Source organism: Lynx rufus, unplaced genomic scaffold, assembly GCF_022079265.1.
Source record: "Lynx rufus isolate CCGP_SWC_20201006 ecotype Redwood Valley unplaced genomic scaffold, mLynRuf1.p SCAF_30, whole genome shotgun sequence".
Taxonomy (NCBI): Eukaryota; Metazoa; Chordata; class Mammalia; order Carnivora; family Felidae; genus Lynx; species Lynx rufus.
The window spans coordinates 283,120-308,222 of record NW_025814846.1 but is presented as its reverse complement, the minus strand read 5'-3'; the positions used below and the strand labels follow the sequence as shown (position 1 = coordinate 308,222).

General features: G+C 38.1%; 1 protein-coding gene across 6 annotated transcripts in view; it reads right to left on the bottom strand.

The window, feature by feature from the left end:
* HDAC8 (histone deacetylase 8) overlaps positions 1–25,103 on the bottom strand; it is a 228,725-nt gene that overhangs the window by 173,373 nt on the left and 30,249 nt on the right. The window contains exon 5 of one of the 6 annotated variants that reach the window (XM_047092499.1): positions 9,560–9,667. The exons of the other annotated variants lie outside the window; for them this stretch is intronic. Within the exon in view, the coding sequence (XP_046948455.1) occupies positions 9,560–9,667 (108 nt within the window). The remainder of the gene's footprint in view (positions 1–9,559; positions 9,668–25,103) is intronic. 6 annotated transcript variants of the gene reach the window in all.

Below are 25,103 nucleotides of genomic sequence, written 5' to 3'. Positions count from 1 at the left end.
CCAGGCACCTCTCAAATAACCATTTTAAACTATATAATTCAGTGGCATTTAGTACATTCATAGTATTGTGCAACTTCCACCCCAGTTTAGTTCCAAAACAGTTTCACACCTCAAAAGAAAACTCTGAACTAATTAAGCAGTCATTCCCTACTCTTCCCTCCCCCTAGATCCTGATAATTACCAATCTACATTCTGTCCCTAAGGATTTACCTATTCTGGATATTTCATGTAAGTGACATCATACCATATATGATTTTTTGTGTCTGGCTTCTTTCTCTTAGCATAATGTTTTGGGGTTCCTCTATGTTGTAGCATATATCAGTGCTTCATTCCTTTTTATGGCTGAGTAATATTTCATTGTACGTATATACCACATTTTGTTTATACATTCATCCATTGATGGACATTTGGGTTGTTTCTACCTTTTGGCTATTGTGAATAGTGCTGCTATGAATACTTGTGTACAAGTATTTGTTTTGAGTATCTGTTTTTTTTTTAACATATACTTAGAACTGAAATGCTAGAACATATGATAATTCTACATTTAACTTTCAAGGACAGCCAAGCTGTTTTCTACATTCCCACCAGCAATGTGCAAGGGTTCCAATTTCTCCACATCCTCATCAACACTTGTTATTTTCTCTTTCTTTCTTTCTTTTTTTTTCTAATTCTAGCCCTCCTAGTGGGTGTGGGTGTGAGTTTGATTTGCATTTCCTTAATGACTAATGATGTCAAACATCATTTTGAATGCCTGTTAGCCATTTGTATATCTTTTCTGGAGAAATGTCTATTCAAGTCCTTTGCTCATTTAAAAAAATTTTTTTAATGTTTATTTTTTTAAGACATAGAGCATGATTGGGGGAGGGGCAGAGAGAGAGGGAGACAAAATCTGAAGCAGGTCCCAGGCTCTGAGCTATCAGCAGAGAGGTGAACTGTGAGGTCATGACCTGAGCCAAAGTCAGATGCTCAACCAACTGAGCCACCCAGGTGCCCTGTCCTTTGCTCATTTTTAAATTGAGCTTTTTGTTCTTGAGCTTTGTGAGATCTTTATATATTCTGGATACCAGACCCTTATCAGATATATAGTTTGCAAATATTTTCTCCCATTCTGTAGGTTGTGTTTTCACTTTCTTGATAATCTTCTTTGATACACAAAAGTTTTTAATTTTGTTGAACTTCAATTTATCTGTGTTTTCTTTTGCTGCCTCTGGGACCAGCCTTATCTTGAGTTCAAGAATAATCTTCCTTTGAGATTATCTTTGATTAGAAGGGAGGTGGCTGTTTAGAGAAATTTTGTGTTTCAAAGGAAAACTCTATGTCATCTATAGCACAGGATTTCAGGTTATCAGAATATAGTTATTGTTTTTGAGCTCTCATCTCTTTATAAACTGCAGGTTACTGATAAGTATGCAAACTTTGTCTTCTGTGGTAGAGATGTAATTGACTTCCTTCCTCATGTGGAAGAACCAGTTTTGGTATCTCTTTGCAAATTGGACTGGACCCTGTTATCGTGCCCAAATTGTTGATCCTTCCTAAATTATCTATTCTTCCAGTTTTCTTCAATATCTGGCTAATATCCTCCAAGCTAACTTTTCCAATTTTTCTTCCTCCCTTCTGACTTGGAGTCATCAAGAGCTAAAACTTGAATGCTCAAGTCCCTATCAGGACCCTATGTTGCCTTACAGCTTGGTGTCTTCTCAGGATCTGAAGCAGCCCTGTAAGCTAAAGCCCGTTGACTTGATATAAATCTGAAAGAACTGGTCATGGGGTGCCTGTGTGGCTCAGTAAGTTGAATGCTGGACTTGATTTTGGCTCAGGTCATGATCCTAGGATTGTGGGACTGAGCCCCCCATTGGGTCTACATTGAGCATGGAGCCTGCTTCGGATTCTCTCTTTCTCTCTCTCCCTCTACCCCTCTCCCCTGCTCACATTCTCATTCTCTCTAAGATAAAAAATAAAAATAAAAAAGAACTGGTTACCACAGCAGACCATGTATGACTGGAATTCTCCTTGAACAAGCTGCCACCTACAATATGAAGGATGTCTGAAGAGATGCTAAGGTTGTGCATGTCCTTATATGAGAAGTAACCTAGACTATGAACAGTGTCACCAAGAGTGCTGACATCTTAGCTGTATGAGTGGTGCTGCAAAACAAAGATTTTCCTCCATTGATGTCTTAGAATCCACTTGACTGGTTACCTTTCAGGGTTCAGTTCTTGCTTGGCTCTTTAATATAAATTTTTATATCAATTTTTGTTCTATTTTAGTCTTCCTTCTTTTAAGATGTGTGAGCTCCAAACCCTAAAACAACTGACTTTAGCCACTATCTCTCAACAGATGGTTCAACTGGTTTTAAAGGATCAGCACCAAGAGTGCTAAAGACCCTGCTCTCACTATACTTGGGAAGTTTACAATCGCCTCTGAGTTGCTTGAGGATAATACTTGTCTTGACCAAAAGGGGAAAATGACAGTGTTGAAGTTTATCTGAGCCATGTGCTCCCCAGAAAGCAGTAATGTTTAAGAACGCTGCCCTCTTCTGTTTTCCAGGAAAAGGTGAATTTCAAGGTACCATCTTACCCTGGCATATTATTCTAAATAAGACCCATCTCCATCTTTCCTAATGACTCCCATAAGACTTGCAGATGACTCCCTTGTTTACCTGTCTCTGTAAACCCCCATACTCCCTCATTTTTCTGTGATGTATTCCTCATTAATAAATATTCTACCTATAACTGAATAAAATCATTCCCTCATCGTCTGGGACTTTTCTCTTTCACATCATCAACACAAATGTATCTACAGGATAGACCAGGTTTAGCAAACAAACTTCTGAAAACTCTGAGAAATGTGTCTGCAGCTTTGTGGTTAGGCAATTTTTTAAAAAAAAGTAAGCTCTACATCCAACATGGGGCTTGAACTGATGAGATCGAGAGTCTTATGCTCTAGTGACTTGAGCCAGCCAGGTGCCCCCAGGCAATTTTTTTCTTTACCAGAAATATCTAGCTTCTTAAATGCCCTGGTGAACCATAAATCACAAAGCCATTTTTTTTTTTTAAGAAAAAGCACAGGGCTCAGTCAACTGCATTTGCTCATATGTTTTTCTGTTTCCATGTCCATGAGGCCAGAGATCAGGGATGCTTGGATCATGAATGACATTAAGACTTTTTAAAAACATTGGTTGGTTATCTCACCCAGACAGAGCCAGATACCTGCATTGTTCAACAGCTGAACTGTTACTGGCAAAGATTTTGCAACATTTTTTTTTTCAGTCCTGGTATCAAAATTCAGCATCATAGATTTCCAGTGTTTCCTTATTTGGCCCTACCTATTTTCTCTTTTAGTGTTAGCATAACTCTTACAATGCTTTTACTTTCATTGTAGCTATCTTGAAACCAGTTGGTAGTATGGTTTGGCTTTTCTCTGTTGTTGGCATATAATAAAAATAATAGGCAACATTTATTGAGTGATTATCCTGTGCCAGGAACTGTACTAGGAGCTCTCAATATGTTAATCAATTTTCACAGCAGCCCTGTGAGGTAGATACTGTTATTATTTCCATTTTACAAATGAAGAAACTAAAACAGAGAGATTAAGTAATTTGTCCAAGGTCACACAGTTAGAAGTGGTTGATCGTGAATTTGAATTTGGGCTGGCTCTTTTGCACAGAAGCTTAATCACTGTTAAATAGTTTTGATATCATTCTATCAACATTTATTGCTTTTACTCTTTCTCATATAATTTCCTCCACTTCTCCTTCATGCCTATTCCCCTTTCATCATTTCATTTATAATATTGGTGAAATTAATCTATCTTGTCAGTTTTCTCCTACCTCTTCAGTTGTCTTTCATGTACTGCTTTACTACTTTTTCTGTTTGCCTCTATCCCCTTTTGCCATTTTCTGATATGAATTTAAAGGTTCTTTGGCCAAAAAAGAACTACCACAGATCCTTCTAGTAGAAATTTTTCTCTCCAGATTCCTCCTTCAATAACACACCAAACTTCAATCATTTCAACTTTCTGATTATTTGGATTTGGGATAAATGAGTTTTTAAAAATCCCCCTGGGGCGCCGGGGTGGCTCCGTCAGTTAAGTATCCAACTTCAGTTCAGGTCATGATCTCACAGTTCAGGAGTTTGAGCCCCCCCATCAGGCTGTGCTGACAGCTCAGAGCCTGGAGCATGCTTCAGATTCTGTGTCTCCCTCTCTCTCTCTCTGCCCCTCCCCTGCTTGCACTCTGTCTCTGTCTCTCAAAAGTAAATAAATATATATAAAAAAATTCCCCCAAAAGGCAAGGCCAATTCAGCTACTGGCCTAGCACCTTTGGACTTAGAATTTATACAGAATAATGTGTGAAAAAGGATTAGGTCGAGAAGGCTCTACTTGTTAATAGAAACAAATCCATTAACTATGTGACCAAACTGAAAATGTTATCCAGGAAATAAAATAAATGTGACAGCAGCATTATTCTACGCAGTTCTCACTCTTTCCACACCATTTGGCATGATAAGCAGTCACTATTAAAGACAAATGAGGGGTGCCTGGGTGGTTCAGTCGGTTAAGCATCCGACTTCAGCTCAGGTCATGATCTCACAGTTTGTGAGTTTGAGCCCCGCATCGGGCTCTGTGCTGACAGCTCAGAGCCTGGAGCCTGCTTCAGGTCCTGTGTCTTCCTCTCTCTCTACCCCTCCCCCACTTGTGCACGCTCTCTCTCTCTCTCAAAAATAAATAAACATTAAAAAAAATAAAAGACAAATGAAGGCTTGGGAGAGTAGATATAAGGTAATATTTCCCTGAAAATGAATCAAGCAAAGTGACTATGAATTCTGGGCACCTGGGGGGCTCAGTTAAGCATCTATTCTTGATTTTGGCTCAGGTCATGACCTCATAGTTGGTGAGATCAAGTCCTTCATGGGGCTCTGCACTGACAGCACAGAGCCTGCTTGGGATTCTCTCTCTCTCTGCCCCACGTGCTCTCTCTCTCTTAAAAAAATAAATAACATTTAAAAAAGTTACTATGAATTCATTATGGTGAAAAGTGCTTAGAAGGCAACTTTCAGAATTCATGGACCATATTTCACTTTGGATAATTATATAGACCAAGGTAAACTAGTGGGAAAAGTGTACAGTTCTATTTACCACCAGGAATCTTAAGATAGTTTATAAACAAAACCTAACATTTGCACTACAGAACAAAGTGGTGAGTAGGTCCCTGGTAATTGCTGTAAGATTAATTCAGTAAGGGAATTAATTGAATAGACAGGTCATGATGAGCTAAATTCACTTGTTTCCTTTAGACATGCAAGGTCTCATTTTTCTGCATCTAAACTTTTTAGCATGTTTTTCTCTGATGACAGGTAGAGTTTTCCTGTTCTAAAATATGATTTTATTCAGTAAAGTATAGATTAGCAAATCAAAGTCTTCACTTGGCTAGTGAATTTTTCTTTTATATTACTTTGCTTTTAGGCAAAGAAATAAATAACAGGAAACCAAACAATTTCCAAAAGTAATCTCCCAGTGTATACCCCAGCTTCAGCCAAGATTTAGTCAATATCCACTACTTTGGAAGATCTTTTTCAACTAGAATCAAGAGTGCAGAAACACTGTGTAATTCTAAGTGATAGTAGCAAGATTCAGTCAGGTCCTGTCTACTGTGCTTACTAAGGCAGAAATCTATGGATGCACTTTTATAAAAGGTTAAAGAATATGTATTAAACAAATAAAAAATCTGATGTAACTGTTCCCTAAACCAGAAAATTCAATTAATCAGAATATTTCATTCCTGAGCATTCTGGATAATCAAAAATATTACTTTTTACTTTAAACTTTTGATTAATGAACTTAAAAACCTCAGTGCCTTAGACATTAATACAGAGTTGAGGAATTAAATGTACTCTCTTCCTCCACAAGAAAAATAACATTTTATGTATAATTGATGGAAGTTGCGCCTGCTCAATGTTTCCAGTTAAATAGAAAAAACACAAAACACTGGCAAAGCAGCTGTCTCAGGCTTAATATATATGTATTTGTATTTCTGCACCTGGTCTTGGCACACAAGATGACTATCTCAGGAGCCAAAGACTTTATGTGCTTGCATCCCCAACTACGAAATATACCCCATTAAATTGGCTGGAGTTTATATTAGGTGTGGATAGGAGGAAATGCCATTCTGCTCAGTGAACTGATCACAACCTCTGCCAAATCAGGAGAGAGAGAAGAGTGCTTGCTTTCAAAATGCAGGGAATGCTTTCAGACTTTCTGGCTTCTGCTGATGCAGATCTCGGATAATTTTTTGACATACAAGAAAAACATGTGGGAGCTCCTTAAATGTCCTCTTCATCATAGGATTAAGCCCCTTTACAAAGTTTTATCATGTATTACTGAAATTGTTCAAACCTTGGATGAAAAACATCTAGGTTGTTGTCAAGTTATGCCTACATTAATTATAATACCCAAAAGACAAAACATAAAAAGTTGAGCATTATTTTTACATTTTTTCTGCAACAAATGACTATATTTTTCAGCTGTAGATTGTGACTTCCTAGCAAAATGATAATTATTTCTATTTTATATAGAGGGAGGTTTTGTAATTTACCTCATATTTATAAGAAGGTGTCAAACCCAAGGCAGGAAGTAAAGGGGTACTCATAGACCTAGTTGAACAAGACTTGGAATCTTTTTGGCCACTCCTAGAAAATGAGCCCTGAGGTATAACGTTGCTACCAGTCCCAAGTAGAACTGTGGCCTTCTTCTGATATCTCAGTCTCAAGCAGTTTGCCTAAGAGGGGACACTGTATGTAATCAGTCTGCAGGAAGGTGCTGAGGACTCATTCTGTGCTCTGTCTCTATACTAGGGGTTGTGGACAATGCAAGGTGTCCTGGACCCCACCCTTCTAAAGATTATGACTGAGTTGAATCAAGCTGTAAGATAAAACAAATACACATTTAAAAAACCATAAGGTGTGCATGAAAAAGTGTTAAATTATACAGTATAGACTATACTTCTCTCAATTTCCAACTACCTAGACCTAACCTGGAGGCTTTCTTCTAAGAGGCTCAAAGGACATATGATCTCATTTACTCTCACTGGCTCCATGTGAAGTAAGGGAAGAAATGGCTATTCCTCTTTTACAGTTGAAAAACAAAAATGATTTCTATCCCAGGATCCTTAGGGAATTGGCCACATGCTGTGGAGTTCTCAGTAGTGCTATGTTCCTCCCAGTGTTCCCTCCCTATCACACACTTTACACTGCTCGTTATAACTTTCTAAAGCACAATTCTGACAATGTCACTACCCTGCTTAAAAACCCTCAATGAGTGTGCATGCCTATAAGAAAAAAGATCCTTTCTTTAGCATAGTACACAAGGCCCTTCGTAGTCTTGTCTCTGCCTACTTCTCAAGCCTCTTACCTCACCATTCCCCTTAACAACTTAACCACATTAAACTTTTCCCTCTATCCCAAACATAATATATTCTTTAAGTCTCTGGGGCTTTGCACATATGTAGTCTTGGATGTTGAATGACTTCCATCTCCTCTGACAGCCTTTTAGCCATCTTTTAAGATCTGGCTGGGAAGATGGCCCTGAAGTTCCACCTTCCTTTCCCAGGCAAAGAAAGTTGATTCCTTTTTTGTACTCTGGCAGTTTATTCAAACCTCTACCATAGTACTTATCAAACTGTCTTGCAATGATTACTTCCTGTACCTCTCTCCTCTACAAGGCTATAAACTCTTTGAGAGCAAGGACTGTATCTCTTATTCATCTTTACTTTCAATAGCTAGCACAGTGCTTGGCTCATGGTGGGCTCTAAAAATATATTTTTGTTTCAGAGTATTTATGGAATGATGAAATGCCTTAAGAATGGAGAAAAGGATTCATATTATTTACCTTGAATAAAAGAGAAAAATAATGTTCAGATTATACATTTACAAATTCAAATGTGATAAACTATAAAAACATTGGACTAATAATTGGGCTGATCAGTACCCAAATCAGAGTCCATGACTCATTGCTCCCCTCCATCCCCACCCCCCCGGAACAAACAAACAGAGAAACAAAGCATGGATTTAGGCAGAAGCTGGTCCTGGATCTAGAGACATGTCATTAGCCTTATTTTTAATTTTAATTTGTGATAAAACAGGGAGCTTTGCATTAAATATATCCAAAAAATAAAGTTAGATGCAGTACTTTTGTTTGGTAGAACAAAAAACTGAAGTCATTAAAATTGAAATGACTTGAATCAATTGGAAAAGTGGGTGGATATCACTCTGATGAAATTTAATATGGAAACCAAGAAGGTAATTCACTGATGTGAAATAAATAAAGAGAGTGGAAGATATACTGTAAGGTCATATTTTAAGTGGTCCTGAGTACTGCAGCACAGGATTCAGTGAGACTGATGAGATCGCACAGACCATCTTGATGTGTAGCATCAAGATAAGTCTATGAAATAAACACCTTATTTAACTCATGGTGAGTGCCTCAAACCAATGGACAGGCTTTAAATGTAGAAAGAAAGAATCATTTGGTGGTAGATTTGCCTTTGTAGTGACAAAACATATGCACAAGTGGTGATTGCTGTCAGTAGTGTCATCCTTGAATACTGAAGACAGAGATGTAAAAATGGCATGATGGAATATCAAGATACGCATGTTCAGGCATAGATCAGATTTGTAGTTCTTTTTAAGTAAGCTCTATGCCTGATGTGGGGCTTGAATTCACAACCCTGAGACTAAGAGTCACATGCTTTACTGACTGAGTCAGCCAGGTGTCCTAGATCTGTAGTTTTCAAACTTCTCTTAAGCAGCAGACTGTTTATTTTTTCAAGTGAAATTTTATGTGGAATCCCAATATAGAAAACAAACAAAATCAAGACTTTTCTGGTTGAAGCGTGAGTAGGGGGTGGACACTTGGGTGGTCCAGAACCCTGTATATTCAGCTACCATTTTACTTCCTGTAGTTCCCACTGAGGCATCTTACGGAATCCTGGGATAGATGCTGTGGAAAGGTTTCTATATGGAGAGAGAGGTTAGAATAGATGACTTCTAGTTCTGACTCTGAAAGACTATAATATGATAATCCTCTCTCTAATATTCAAGATCAGTCAGGAAATCAGGATTTTATTCCACTTATGGAAGAGTCCAGTAGAGGACAATACAAATAACTAAGGGTTTGAGGAATAATCTTAATGATTACTTATTGGGTGCAGGTAACAAAAGAGGTTTTTCCCTTCCTTCCTCCCTCAACATACAAATTTGTATTCAGCACTCACTCTGTCTTATACTCTGGGAATAAAGAGGAACAGATAATACAGATAATAACCCATTCTCAAGGACTTCACAGTGTGTGTGTGTGGGGGGGGTATGTGGAAGCAGATGAAAAATACAAAAACAAACAAGAAAACAGCATACTGTGACAAGCAACATTACAAAAATAACACACAGTAATGTGATAGAGAATAACAGAGTGTGTGTGGGGGGGCTACTTCAGATAGGTTGGTCAGGAAAGATTTTCTGAATAGGTGATATTTAGACAAAGACCTGAAAAGTGAAACGAAACTCACCCATACTGAGATGGAGAAGTCTTCCAGGCAGAGAGAGCAGCATTGCAAAAGCTCTGAGGCAGGAAAGAACTTCCTTGGCCTATTTGAGAAGCTGAAAGGCCAGTGTGGCTGGAACACAGTTAATGAAGGAGAGTGGTACAAGATGAGTTCTGATGGGACCAAATCACAGGGGCCATCACAAGGAGTTTGGACTTCATTCTCAGTGAGATAGGAAGCCTTTGGAGGGTTTTGAGCAAAGGAGGGGTAGGATCTGATTTAAACTATAGTCTACAAAGGGATGTTGTATAGGTGATCACTAGCACAAGGAAAATGGGCTAAACTGCATCAGGAGAAATTTGGTAACATGGAGGAAATTTGGAAGAATTGTTGCCAAGAAAGGTTGAAGAGTTTTATTTAATGGTACAAAGCTAGTTTCTTGGCATAATTTAACAAGCAGCCAGAAAGATAATTTCTTTAGTCTTTTTACAGTTGTTGGCTTTGACAATTTACCCTTGGTGTCACAGTCACTGGGAGAGCTGAGGCTCGTATTTAAGTCTCCTCTCAATGCTCCTTTCACTAAATTAATTGCTTCTAAATTGCTTATAGCAAAGCAGTGAAAGATGGCAAAAGGCAGAAAATACAGTACTTCCTTTTTAAAAGACTCCTGAAAATGTGATTTTTCTCTGTAAAAACCTACCTTAGTACTTACTTATGAGTTAGTTTACTATGGTAAACTACCTTAGCCAGTTTCCTCCTAGAATCTGAACCTCAAATCCCAAACTTAAACCAGTCTGACCGCCTGTTTTTTCTGTGACCACCTGTTTTTTTCTGGGTAGGATGGCCAAGTGCTAGTGGAACAAACCATGTAACTGCAGATGTACACCATTACACATTTATGGTTCCCAATCACAGATGGGCCTTCAAGCCTGCTCAGTAGTCATTTACTTCTACTTGTCTCTTTCTAAGGCCTTACAATGGATACTACAAACTCACTAAGACCCAAGACCTCCTGATCAAAATTCCATCACATTCAAAATAAAATCCAACATCCTACCATGGTCCACAAGGCGTTGCACGATGTGGCCTTTACCAATTTCTCTGTCCTCTCCTGCCACTGTCCCCATTACTGACTTTGCTCCAGTGGCATTGGCCTTCTTGCTGTTCCTAAGAACATCAAATGGATAATGGTGTGCATCTGCAGTAATATGGTTTGCTTTTGAGAAACTGCCAAATTGTTTTCCAAAGTGGCTGTACCATGCTGCATTCCCACCAGCAATGTATGAGGGTTCTAATTTCGCCTGTCCTCACGTGCATTTGTCATTATCTATTTGATTGTAGCCATCCTAGTGGGTGTGAAGTGGTATCTTATTGTAGTTTTGGTTTGTACTTCCTTAATGACCGATGATGTTGAACATCTTTCCATGTGCTCATTGGCCATTTGTGCATCTTCTTTGGATAAACATCTATTCAAATCCTTTGCCCATATTTTAACTGGGCTATTTGTCTCTTTATTGTTGAGTTGGAAGAGTTCTTTATGTATTCTGGACACAGGCCTCTGATCAGATACAGGCACACTCGTTTTATTACGCTTTACTTTATTGTGCTCCACAGATAATGCTTGCTTTTTTTTTTTTTTTTTTTTTACAAATTGAAGGCTTGTGGAAATAGCGGAGAACTAGAATTAGAAGTGGAGCCTGAAGATGTGACTGAATGGCTGTGATCTCATGATAAAACTTTAATGGATGAGCAAAGAAAGTGGTTTCTTGAGATGGAATCTACTCCTGGTGAAGATGCTGTGAAGATTGTTGAAATGACAACAAAGGATTTAGAATATTACAGAAACTTAGTTGATAAAGCAGTGGCAGGTTTTGAGAGGATTGACTCTAATTTTGAAACAATTTCCACTGTGGTTAAAATGCTATCAAAAAGCCTCACATGCTAGAGAAATTGTTGAAAGGAAGAGTCCATATATGTGGCAAATTTCATCACTGTCTTATTTTGAGAAATTGCCACAGCCACCCCAACCTTCAGCAATGACCACCCTGATCAATCAGTGGCCATCAACATTGAGGCAAAACCCTCCACCAGCAAAAAAAGATCATGACTCACTGAAAACTCAGATGATAGTTAGAATTTTTTTAGCAATAAAGTATTTTAAAATTAAATATATACATTGTTTTTTTTAGACATGTTATTGCAAACCTGGTAGACTACAGTATAAACATACATTTTTTTTTTAAATTTTTTTTTCAACGTTTATTTATTTTTTTTGAGACAGAGAGAGACAGAGCATGAACGGGGGAGGGGCAGAGAGAGAGGGAGACACAGAATCGGAAACAGGCTCCAGGCTCTGAGCCATCAGCCCAGAGCCTGACGCGGGGCTCGAACTCACGGACCGCGAGATCGTGACCTGGCTGAAGTTGGACGCTTAATCGACTGCGCCACCCAGGCGCCCCTAAACATACATTTTATATGCACTGGGAAACCAAAAAATTCATTTGACTCACTTTATTGTGATATTTGCATTCTTGCAGTGGTCTGGAACTGAAGCTGCAATACCTCTAAGATATGCCTGTACATGATTTGCAAATGTTTTCTCTCATTCTATTGCTCTTTTTACTTTCTTGATGGTGTTCTTTGAAGCCCCCAGGAATTTAACTTTGGGGAAGTCCAATTTATTTATTTTTTTCTTTTCTTGCTTGTGCTTTTGGTGATATATCTAAGAAGGTTTTGCCTAAGCCAAGGTTATGATGATTTACTCCTATGCTTTCTTCTAAGAGTTGTATAGTTTTAGCTCTTACATTTAGGTCTGTGGTCTATTGTAAACTGTTATGTATGGTACAAAGTAGAGGTACAAATTCATTCTTTTGCATGTGGATCCAGCTGTCCCAGCACCATTTGTTGAAAACACTATTCTTTCCCTATAAATGGTCTTAGTACCTTCATCAAAAATCAGTTGACCATAAATGTGAGGATTTGTTTCTGGACTGTCAATTCCATTATTCCATTGATCTATATGTCTATCCCTATGCCAGCACCACACTGTCTTGATTATAGTGTGAGTCTTCCAACTTTGTTCTTTCTCAAGATTGTTTTGGCTTTCTGTAGGTCTCCTGCATTTCCATATGAAATTTAGGATCACCTTGTCAATTTGTACAAAAAGCCACCTAGGATTTTGGTAGGAATTGTGTTGAATCTGTAGATCAACTTGGGAGTATTGTCATCTTAACAATATTAAGTTTTCTCATCAATGAACGTGGGATCCTACTACACATTATTTACATGATTCACAGTTACAAAGAACTAATATATAACAGACAATTTTTAAATGTGAGATCAAGTGAATTTTTTTGCAGCTTTATTAAAGTATAATTTAGATACCATAAAATTTACCCATACTAAGTATACAATTCAATGATTTTTAATAAATTTATTAAGTTAGGCATCCATCACCATAATCTAGTTTTAGGACATTTTTATCCCTTCTATAAGATTCCTCATATCCGTTACAGTTAATCCCTGTTCTTACCCCCAGATCCAGGCAACTACTAATCTACTCTCTGTATAGATTTATCTTTCTGAACATTTCATATAAATGGAATTATACAATATGTGGTCTTTTCTATCTGGCTTCTTTTACTTAGCATAGTTTCTTAATTAATAGAGTTTTTTTAGGACAGTTTTAGATTTATAGAAACATTGAACAGATAGAACAGAGAGTTCCCATATACCCTCTCCCCCACATACAGTTTTCCCTATTAACATCTTGCATTAGCATTACACTTGTTACAATGCTGACATATTATTATTAAAATCAATAGCTTACACTAGGGTTCACTCTTAGTGTTGTACAGTTACATGAGTTTTGACAAATGTAAAGTGTCATGTATTCACACTTACAGAATCATATAGAATAGTTTCACCACCCCAAAAATCCCCCGTACTCTGCCTAATTATTCCTCCCCTCCTCTCCAAGCCCTTGGCAATCACTAATCTTTTTAACTGTCTCCATAGTTTTGCCTTTGCCAGAATGTCATATAGTTGAAATCATATAGTATGTAGTCTTTTCAGGTTGGCTTCCTTCACCTAGCAATATGTATTTAAAATTTCTACATTTCTTTTCATGGGCTGATAGCTCAATTCAAAAAATTTCAGCCAGGGGCGCCTGGGTGGCTCAGTCAGTTGAGTGTCCGACCGGCTCAGGTCATAATCTCATGGTTCGTGAGTTTGAGCCCTGCGTCGGGCTCTGTGCTGACAGCTCAGAGCCTGGAGCCTGCTTCGGATCTGTGTCTCCCTCTGTCTCTGCCCCTCCCCCACTCACACTCTGTCACTCTGTCTCTCTCTCTCTCTCTCTCTCTCTCTCTGTCTGTCTCAAAAAAAAACATTAAAAGTTCTATCCTTTTAGCTTATTTTAGTTATATTAGATAGCTCATTTGTTTATTGCTGAATAACATTCCATTACATAGATATAACACAGTTTCCTTATCCATTTACCATTGATGGATATCTTGGTTGCTTCTAAATTTTGGCAATTATGAAAAAAGTTGCTATAAACATTTGTGTGCATGTTTTTGTTTGGACATACGTTTTCAACACAATTGGGTAAATACCTATGAGCATGATTGCTGAGCATAATACTTTTGAGGCTCAGTCATTTTGCAGCCCGCATCAATATTTCATTCCTTTTTAAATCCTTGAATAGTATTCCAGTATATGGATATACCACATTTTGTTTACCCATGCACCAGCTGATGGAAATTTGGGTTGTTCTCACTTTCTGGTTATTATGAACAACCAAATAGAATAAAACAAAATAGATGTGCCAGGAACATTTTTGTGCAAGTCTTTGTGTAGACGTATGTTTTTATTTCTATTGGGAGTGGAATTGGTGGAATGTACGATAAGTTTAACATCTTAAGAAACTGTTAAACTGTTCTCCAAAGTGTCTGTACCAGTCTACATTCCCACCAGAAATGTATAAGGGTTCCTGTTTCTTGACATCCTTGCCCACATTTACCATCTATCTTTTATTACAGCCATTCTAGTAGGTGTGTAGTGATATCTCACTGTGGTTCTAATTTGGGTTTCTGTATGATTAACGATATTGAGCATCTTTGCATGTGCTTTTTAACTATTCATATATTGTCTTTGGTGAAGTGTCTATTCAAATCCCTTCCCATTTTTAAATTGGGGTGTCTGTTATTATTACTGAATTGTAAGACTTGTATATTTTAGATACAAGTTCTTTATCAGATATGTAATTTGCAAATATTTTCTCCCAGTTTACGAGTTGTCTTTCATTTTCATAATGATGTTTTTTGAAGTACGAAGGTTTTTAATTTTGATAAAGTCCAGTTTGTCGAAATTTTGTTTTGTTTTGTTTTACGGATCATGCTTTTGTTGTTGTACCCAAGAATTAATTGCTTTACCAAGGTCTTAAAGATTTTATCCTACATTTTCTTTTATAAGTTTTATAGCTTTGGCCCTTACATTTGGGCCTCTTACCCGTTTTTAGATAATGTTTGTGTATGGTATGAGGTAAGGGTCTAATTTTACCTTTCTGCATGTGTGTATCCATTTGTCTCAGCACTGCTTGTTGAACCTCACCATATATTTCCAAGGCTTTAAAAAGAAGTGTTTTTCTAACTTTGATTTTGAAAACTTTCAACCCTACAGAAGAGTTAGAAGAATGGTACAACAAGTAGTCACACATCTCATACTTAGATCCACAAACTGTTACTAATTTCTCATATTTGTTCTCTCCAGACACACATGCACACACATTTTTCCTGAGCCATTTGAAAGTAAGTTACAAATATGAGGACACTTCACTCCTAAATACTTCAGCATGCATCTCCTAAGAAAAAGAAGGTTTCCACATTATTACCTGAGAAGTCAATATTAATTTAATAATATCATAGTCTAAATTCAAATTTACTAAGTTATTCCAAAAATGTATTTCATAGCTGTTTATGATTTCCCTCTCCAATTCAGAATCCATTCAAGGTTGGCACATTGCATTTTATTGTTAAAGCTCATGATACTTTTTCAATCTAGAACAATTCCTCTACCTTATTTTCATGAAAATGGCTTTTTGAACAATCCAGGCCAGTTGACTTGTTGGAAGTCGCACACTCTAGGTCTAATTGTTACTTTCATATTTAGATTCAGGTCAAACATGCTTGGCAAGAATATTTCAAAAATGATGCTCTGTACTTATTACATCACATCAGGAGGTCCAAGGTCAGGTTGTCATGGTTTCGACAATGCTGGGTTTAATCACTTTTTTAACCTAGTGACTGCCAGATTTTCCCATTGTAAATGGACCTTTCCCCATTAGTAATTAGCAAGGAACTTGTGGGGTGATAATTTGAGACTGTGTGAATATCCTGTTCCCCAAGAACTTTTTACTCAATGGTTTTAGCATCCAGTTGATAATCTTTGTCAAAATCAATTATTATACTGGGAGCTGCATAAAGTGATTTTCTATTCTATCTTCCTCCTATATTTATTAGCTAGTATTTTCCTAGAAAAAAAGATCTTTCTCCCCTTATTCCCTTCTTTCTCTACTGAATATCACTACGGACTAATGGATTATTATTATTGTTGTTGTTGTTTTACTGTTATAATCCATTTCCATTAATATTTTCACAATTTCTAAAAAATACATATTTCCTAGCTCAGTCTACAGAAAAAGCCTAAAAGCAATGTGCATCAGTAGCAATGAGCATACCTAGTGCCTAGACTGTGGTAATGACATACTATTTCCTACTAATAGGAACCAGGGCTTTTGAGAGAAATGACTGATTCCAGGGCTGGAGTGGGGAAAGTTCAATGTGAACTGGGGAAATTTTGTTCACCCGAGAGCAAAGATGCACTAAAGAACTATGGGGTCATGTAAAAAAAAATACACGGGTTCTGGATTGAAGGAGATCTCATTGGCCAAATTTGGGATAATTTGAGCATTAAAAAGAAGTGCTTTTAAAATTATCCATATTTTACTAGGTTTCATCTATAACTTCCTTTCTCTCTCCCCCTGCCTCCTGCTTTTCTCATCATTCCTTTGCTCCTCAGTTTGCTCTTCTTACACCACTGAAAATATACCAGTAATCATTACATTGCCAAATGAAACAGACACTTCTCAGTCCTCAACATACTTCATTGTTACTAATAACTACTTACCCTCTCATGCTAGGCTTCCTTCTCTTATCGCAAGCAAGGACAAACAAGATTCATGGCTTACTTACCAGGGCCAGTCTAGGACAAGCTGAAAAAGACCCTAAACACATGGGAGAGGAAGACCTAGGTTGGAGAAGGGTCCGGGTATATGGGTTAGCAGCCACATTTTATCTATCTTGGTATTTTCAGGGATTAACCAGAGGGTGAAGCCCAGTTGGTACACACAAATGTGACTCACTCTCTGTGACATCTGGGGCAAACCACTTCATCTTTCTGAGCCTTAGGTTCCCCATATATACAATGAGAATGATAATGATACCAAACCTAAGGGTTGTTTCAAGAACATCCATGTGCCAGTATATTGTGAGCTTTAGAGATTATTCATAAGAAATAAACATAAGAAATAAACACAAAGCAAACAAACAAACAAACAAACATAAATTAAAAAGTTTGTAATGTTATCTCTGGTATTTCTTCCCAACCTCCCTAAATTAAACTTCCCTTGACCATATCTTCCTCAACCTATTATTTCTTTCCTTCCATTTTCCACAAAATTGCTTCCTCTCTCCATTTCTTTCTTTCCCATTTACTCTGCAACTGTCTGTTCCACTGAAACTCCTTTTACCAGGTTCAGAGACAAGTGATTTTTAATCTTCATCTTACTTGACCAGCATTTGATAATGGTAAACATACTTCAATTTTTTCTTTTGTTTTAAACAGTTATTGCCATTGGTGTGCCAAAGCCAGCTAGTAAGTGCTGATTATTAAATTATTCAGGAATTTTACAAGCCCTTGAGAGTATTTATATCATCAAAACTAGCAAATGCTATGAATTTAAGGCTTTATTTTTTCAGAGACCTGGGTTACCAGCATACTACTTGTTACTGTTACTGTTTCTATAAAATGACACATGTTCAGTAAAATATATTCAACTATTCAAACTTGAACAAAAAGTGCAATGACCTGAAATCTCACTACTGAGAAAAAAAACAAAAATACTGTTTGCTAGGAAGCAAAGTTTTTTTTAATGGAGAACATATTACACTGCTGCTTTATAACCTTCCACAATATGCCATGGACATCATTCTATGTCAATAAGCATAGAACTATGTCATATTTAAATAGCTGTATAGTATTCCATTGTGTGCATCTGCCATAACCATTTTATTGTTGAGTATTTTAGGTTGTTTTTGCTCTCATAATGCTGAGACCAACATTGTTGCATGTATTTTTAAAGTGCATTTGTACAATTTTCTATCTCCTTTGAGGTAAATTCCCAGAAGACTGCTGCCTCATAGAATATGCTTATTTTTCATTTTGATACATATTGCTTAACTATCTTCTGTAAAGTCCAAAAAAACTTAACGTTCCCACCAGTAAGTACAGGAGAGTGCCTGTTTCCCCACAGCCTTGGTAACACTGTGTTAATCTTTGCCAATCTCACAGACAAGAAACAAAGATACATGGTTTTATGTTCATGTCTTTGATAATCAGTGAAAATGAACATCTTTTTAAAATAAATGTTTATTGCCCATTTGTATGTCTTTTGATAACTGCCTTTTCGTGTCCTTTCCCCATTTTTCTAACATGGAAGACTTTCTGCTTCTTGCCCTTTACTTAAGACATTTTCCTTCCTTAGATTTCTGTACACTAGTTGGCCCTTGAACAGCATGGGTTTAAACTGTGTAGGTCCACTTATACACATATTTTTTTTGAATAAATACAGTACAGTATTGTAAATATATTTCCCTTCCTTATGATTTTCTTAGTTACATTTTCTTTTCTCTAGCTTACTTTATTGTAAGAATACAGAATATAATGCAAATACGTGTTAGTAGTTAAGTTTTGGGGGAGCCAAAAGTTACATGCGACACCTGAAACTAATGTAACATTGTGTGTCCAATATACAAAAAAAAAAAAAGCTATCTGCAGATATTTGACCATGCAGGGGGTGAGTGCCCCTAATCTCCATGTTGTTTAAGGGTCAACTATACTTCTTTCTGAGTCCTCTCCTACAATGTTGCTAGTTCTTTCTCAGGTTTCTCCCCCTCTGTTTGCCCCTTAAATGTTGATGCCCTATTCTCTTCTACTCTACCTACTTTTCCCCTGTGATGTCATCCACTCTTACAACTGTAATTAAAATCTCTAACAACGTGAACAATCCCGATAGTACTAATGCTATTAATAATTGCAAACATTTACTGAGTGCTAGGTACTGTAATTAGTGCTTCCATGGAATAGCTTAGTTACTTCCTCACAGGAAGTATGTAAGGCAGGCACTAGCATGAAGCTCCATTTTACAGAGGAGGAAACAGAGTCAGGAAGAGTTTAACTGGCTTGTCCAAAGTCACAAAGTTGGTAAATACAGAGCTGAGACTGAACTCAAGTCTTGCCTGATGCCAACCATACTTTATTACATCCCATGACTATATGCTATGTACTGTCTACATTAGAGGTTTTCAACCTATGGCCCATAGGCCAAAACCAGCCTGATGTGTTTTTGTTAATAAAGGTTTTATTAGAACACAGCCCTACCCAGATCCACTTAAATACTGTCTATGGCAGCTCTGAAGCAACAAGAGCAAAGTTAAATAGGTATGATAGAGACATTATGGCCCACAAAGTCTAAAATATTTACTATCTGGACCATTACTTTATCTACTTCTGATCTATACACAGATAATTCCAAAAATCTACATCTTCATCACTGACCTATCTTCTGAGCTCTCTATCTAACTATCAGCTAGATACCTCCAGCCCATTAAGTACTTCAATGTCAACATTCTCAAAACTGGACTCTAATGCATCAGTTCCTGCCATTCCTGACCTCATACTCTACGCCCAGGGATATGACTGCATACTGCCATTCCTTACTTTTATACCCATGGCAGATATTGCTAATTGATCACATTACTCTTTCCCATTAAGCCCAGAAAGGGCTTCAGAATCTTTCTTAACACAGCCCTTTATGAAGGCCTGACATGGGATTGGCAGTAGCAGGTACAAAGAAGGGGTTGGAGTAAAAAACTAGGAGGTAGAGTCAGTAGGATATGGAGATGATGGAGGCCAGTGTTTCTAGCATTTGTCTGGGTAGATGGTGGTATCTCTGACTGGTGGCCACTATCAATCAAATGGAATTGGCACATGACATAAAACCTATCTGCCATCCCTGTAAGGAGAGCCACACCTAGCTTCTCAGTGGTCCTGGAATCTGACCAAGCCCTTTCACAATTCCATGTACCTACACATGATTCTTTACTCCAGGATGGCACTCTCCTGCTCTGCCTGGCAACTCCTTTTTCCATGTTGCACAACCAGCTCAAAAGTCGCTACCATGAAGCTTTTCCCCATGTGGATTAGTCATTTCTATGTGGTGCCCCCACCAGCTCAGAACTCTATTGTACAACTGATACATAATATATACATTATACCATATCTATCTTTCATAGATTGGTCTGTCTATCCCACTAAACTGAGAGCTTCCTAAAAGCATGGCATAGATATTCATTTTCTTTGTGTCCCTGACATCTAGTAGCATCCAGGACATAGCAGAATGACAGTATGCTAAACTGAAAGGAGGATAAAATCATGCAGGTATCACCATCTAGCCAGACCAACGCTTGGTACGTAGTTCTTGACTCCAGCGCCTTCTCTGCACCTCCCACTGCCAATCGTAGGTCAGGCCTTCATTATTTACTCTCCAGATTATTGCCACAATCTCACTGCATTTAGTTTTGGTCCCTCACGTTGATCCCCTATGTTAATTCCCTCATTCAACAAATATCTATGAGTGTCTACTAGGTTCTTTTTGTTCTAGGCACTGAGACAAAATCCTCATCCTCATGGAGTTTGTATTCTAGGACAGAAAAACACAACCATCAGCATGACCCACTTGTATGCTGCTCTGACCATGTCATTTTCCTTAAAACCTTCAGTGGCTCTTCACTGTTTATAGTCCAAATTATCTGAATACGGCACATAAAACCTTCCATGACCCAACCCTTAGACACTCTAATTTCATCTTTGTGTTCTGTACTCTACCAATACTGACATGCATATACCATGTTTTTTTCCCCTGCCTCCCTGCCTTTGCTTTTGTTGTCCCCTTTGCCTGGAATGTTCTTCCCTCTTTTTTTGTTTTTAACATTAACACCTATTTCTTCATGATTTAGCTGAGATTGCACTTAATTTAGAAAGCCTCCCCTCTTCTACCTGAGGTTAAGTGCTTCTTGTCGATGTCCCTATAATAATATCCTGTGCAAACCTCTATTGCTGTGCTTCCACATTGCCTTATCTGTTTTCCTGATGAGGTGGGACTCTTGGAGGGTAGAGACTGTCTTATTCATCTTTGTAACTCTAGGAATCTCCTCTAGTATAACACATATAGGCACTCAATAAATATCTGTTGAATTAAGGACTGTTACTTTCATGTGCCATTCTAGTTTATACCCAGACACTCTGCTGAATTCCAGGCTTTTATAATTAACTGCTTACCAGACATCTTTCTACCTCTCAGGTACCCCCAAAACCCCATGAGTGACAATGAACTCATCATCACCCCTGAAACCTACTCTTCCTCCTGTGTTCCTATCATCATTTTTTTCAAATAGCAACCTTAATGTCAGTTTTGATTATTCTGTCTTCTTCTCCTTGATAATTTTACTTCATAAATCCTCCCTTTTGGCCCCTCCTTCCTGTTGCCGCTGCCACTGCCCTCATTATCACCACTCTGGCTGGCTGTACTAGCCTTCTAGCCAGTCTTCGTGCCTCTAGTCTCACCCCTTGGATGTAATCCTCTACGCTGTGGCCAGAGTTATTTTTGTCAACGAAAAATCTGATTGTGTCACTTCCCTGCTTAATGATCTTTTCTGGCTCTCTACTGCCTTCAGGATAAAGTCCAAACACTTTAGTACAGTACACAAGGTCCTTAAGGATCTGGCCTCATCTAAGTTTCCAGCCTCATCCCCTGCTACTGGCTCATACAAACTTTCTGCCTCAACCATACTGAACTCTTGTTCACAAATCTTATTCTCTCATGCTTTCCTACCTTCACACGTTCAGCTCAGTTTTCCTTATCCTTTTCCTCTGTATCTGCCTAGGCTTATAATTTTTTGCCCCTGAAGACTCAGTTCAAGCATCCCAACAGCCTCAGTACTTAAAATAAATCCTGTTATGAACATAGTACCTCCCCACATCCCTACTGAGCTTAGTGTCTTTGTGTGCTTCCCTAGTACTCTGTGCCTATAACAGCCATTAATCACATTATTCCAGAATGCTAGTTTACTTGTCAATATATCCCAGTTGACCACAAGTTTCTTGAAGTCAGGGAAGTGTCAGTGTGGTTTATCTCTGTATCTACAGCGCCTACCATGTTTGCTTAAAACACAATAAAAACCCAACAACCAAACAAATGTTTAAATAAATGAATGCCTTCTTGACTTTACAAATGCTGATTCCTTTGCCTGGCATATTCTGCCTGGTAAATTCCTGGGTCACTATTATATCCCTAGCACTGAGCAAAATGTTCGACATGCAGTAGGTACTCAATTAACACTAACTGACTGAATGAGACCATGCTGAAATGCCACCTTCCTGACCCCTTAACAGCCCTACGTATAGCTGATTTGTCTCCACTCTCAGCTCCTTCTCCTGGAATACTTGTCACATTGCATGATTCATATGACTGCTTCCTTGCTAGAGTGGGAGTTCCTCGAGAAAAGAATTTTGCCCCACTCATCTCTGGATCTCCAGTTCCTAGCACAGTGGCAGGCATATAAGGGATGCTCAGAGACCATTTGTTGAATAAATAAATGAATGAATAAGAAGACAGGACTTAGGGGAGCCTCTAGAAATATCTGAATGGATCTTTTAGACTGAGGAAGTAGACTGTTGTGTGTAGCTACAGGAAGCAGAATGGCTAGAAGAAAAATGGCATTATCTCAGCTCAACAGAAGAAATAATTTTGTTAACTTTTAGAACGGATTGAAGATCACATGAGATGCTGCTAGGGAAAGTGAGCTCTCTGTGACAAGAGGTGTACCATTAGACATTGGAGAATGCTAGGCTGTGATACTGGAGAGGGAATATCAACAGCAGATAAGAAGGTGTGGGTAGGGTGATGGTTGGAGGTGATGGTGGTTGTCATGCTAGATGACCCTTGGGGTTCCTTCTATATGGATCATCCATTAACCTGCACCCCTAAGAGGTGCCCACAGACTTGGACATGGCTTCTCCACCAACCAGACCTTTCTTAGCCAACCCAGGCACACAGCTGCTCATTATTATCTCCTTAGGGGCCAGACTACCTTACTTCTGTCCTTATCTTTAATAACTACCAATGTATCTGGCACGTAGTAGGAGTTCAACAACTGTTTCCTGGATTGTATCTGACTATTCAGATATCAAAGACCCTTCCCCTCTGACTGAATACATATTTTTTTTGAATGAAGTTAATTTAAATTCTACTATGTGACAGGGTGTGGCTTATATTATTCATTAATTATTTACTGGGTACTATTATATACAAGCAAGGCCACATGCTAAGAACTGTGAAAGAGAAAGCAACATGGACTTTCTCTTCCAGGAGATTATAGTGCAGTAGGAGAGAGAAGCTATGAATACAGTTAAGTGCAGTAGAGATATAAAGTGCCTAGCACACGGCGTGCTATATAGTAGATACTCATGGAAGGCTTAATAGTGGCCCCCAAAGATGTCCATGTCTTAATCCTCTGAACCTGTGAACACTACATTTTATAGCAAAAGAGACTTTGCAGATGTGATTAAAGATCTTGAATTACCTGGGTATACCCACCCTTATTGTGATTATAAATGTCCTTAGAAGAGGGAAGCATAGGGGGATTTGACAAAGAGAAGGTCACATAATGGAAGCAGAGTCACAGAGAAAAGCTATGCTGCCGGTTTTGAGGTTGGAGGAAGGGGCCATGAGCAAAGAATATAGCTCCAGTTTACACTGGAAAAGGCAAGGAAACAGATTTTCCCTTAGAGTCTCTAGAAAAAGTACAGCTCTTGTTGACACCTTGATTTTAGCCCCCAGAAGATTCATTTCAGACTTCTGGCCTCCAGAACTATAAGAGAATAAATTCTTAAATTTTAACCTACTAAATTTGTGGTCATGTTATAGCAGCAATAGGAAACTAATATAGCACTTAATAAATATTTGTGAATAAGTGGACTTAAAAAAAGTTATATAAAAGAGGTAAACATATAAGGATTCCCTTGGGGTGGAAGAGAGCCTAAAAAGCTTTAAAAATGCTCCAAGGAGCCACGAATCACTTTTCCCTTGACTAGGCTGGCTTGGGGATTATTTGTGCAGTTTACTACTTGCCCACCATGGTGCTAGCAGCTGGTAGCCTCCTGAGCCACTATGGAAATCTACTTGGGGGTCACTTCTAGGGCCCTCACACTGCCTGAAATGCTATGTATGCCATGTAGCCCTAACACCTGAAAGTAGGAACAAGTTTTTCACTGAACTCTGATAGCAATCATAATCTTCTTTAAATTATTAGCTATCAACTATATGTTATTTTATGTTATCTTCTAGTTGCATCAAACATCTGAGTGTTACCTATTCAATTACAGAAGAGCTTAAGGGCAGGGACCATAGTTTACATATATTTTTGGATTTTCCATGATACTAGACATTCCACAGGGACTCAGAAAATACTGCTGACAATCAAGAAGCTGGGTAGGGGGAAAAGTGTTACTTTATGCTTCCTTTTCCAGACCACAACCAGTAAACTGACTCAATTAGATATCAGATATCTATCTCTCTATCTATCCATCCATCCATCCATCCATCCATCCAACATTGATTGTTATCTTACAATGGGCCAGGCATATACTTACTACATTCAGTGGATACAGAAGTAAACACCTAGTTTTTGTTATTGAAGCCTTGGATGACAAAGACTGTTAAACTAACATTATAACACAATATGCTAGAGGCAAAAACAAATACTATTAAAACAAAGGCAAGAGCAATTAATTCTATGAGAGTCAGGAAGAACTCTAGGAAGGTGAAAATTAAGCTGTGCCTTGAAAGGAAAGTAGTTTTCCAGGAAGAGAAGAGGTGTATAGGGCATTCTAGACAGAGGGAGCACATGGGAAGTCACAGAAAAGTTGTGAAATGAAGAATTGGCTAGAGCAGGGAATGACAGGTGATGACACTAGAAAGATATGCTAAAGCCAGCCTTTAAAGTCATTCTAGGGAGTGTCTGGGTTTGTATTTTATATGTGAAGGATAACCAATGGATCTGATTTCTACTTCATGTGAAAAGCATCCCCCAATAGAAAATTTGCACTGCAAAGAAGATGTTTTAACTGTGAAATTACTATATAAAAATCTATATTATTTAAATAAGTAAAA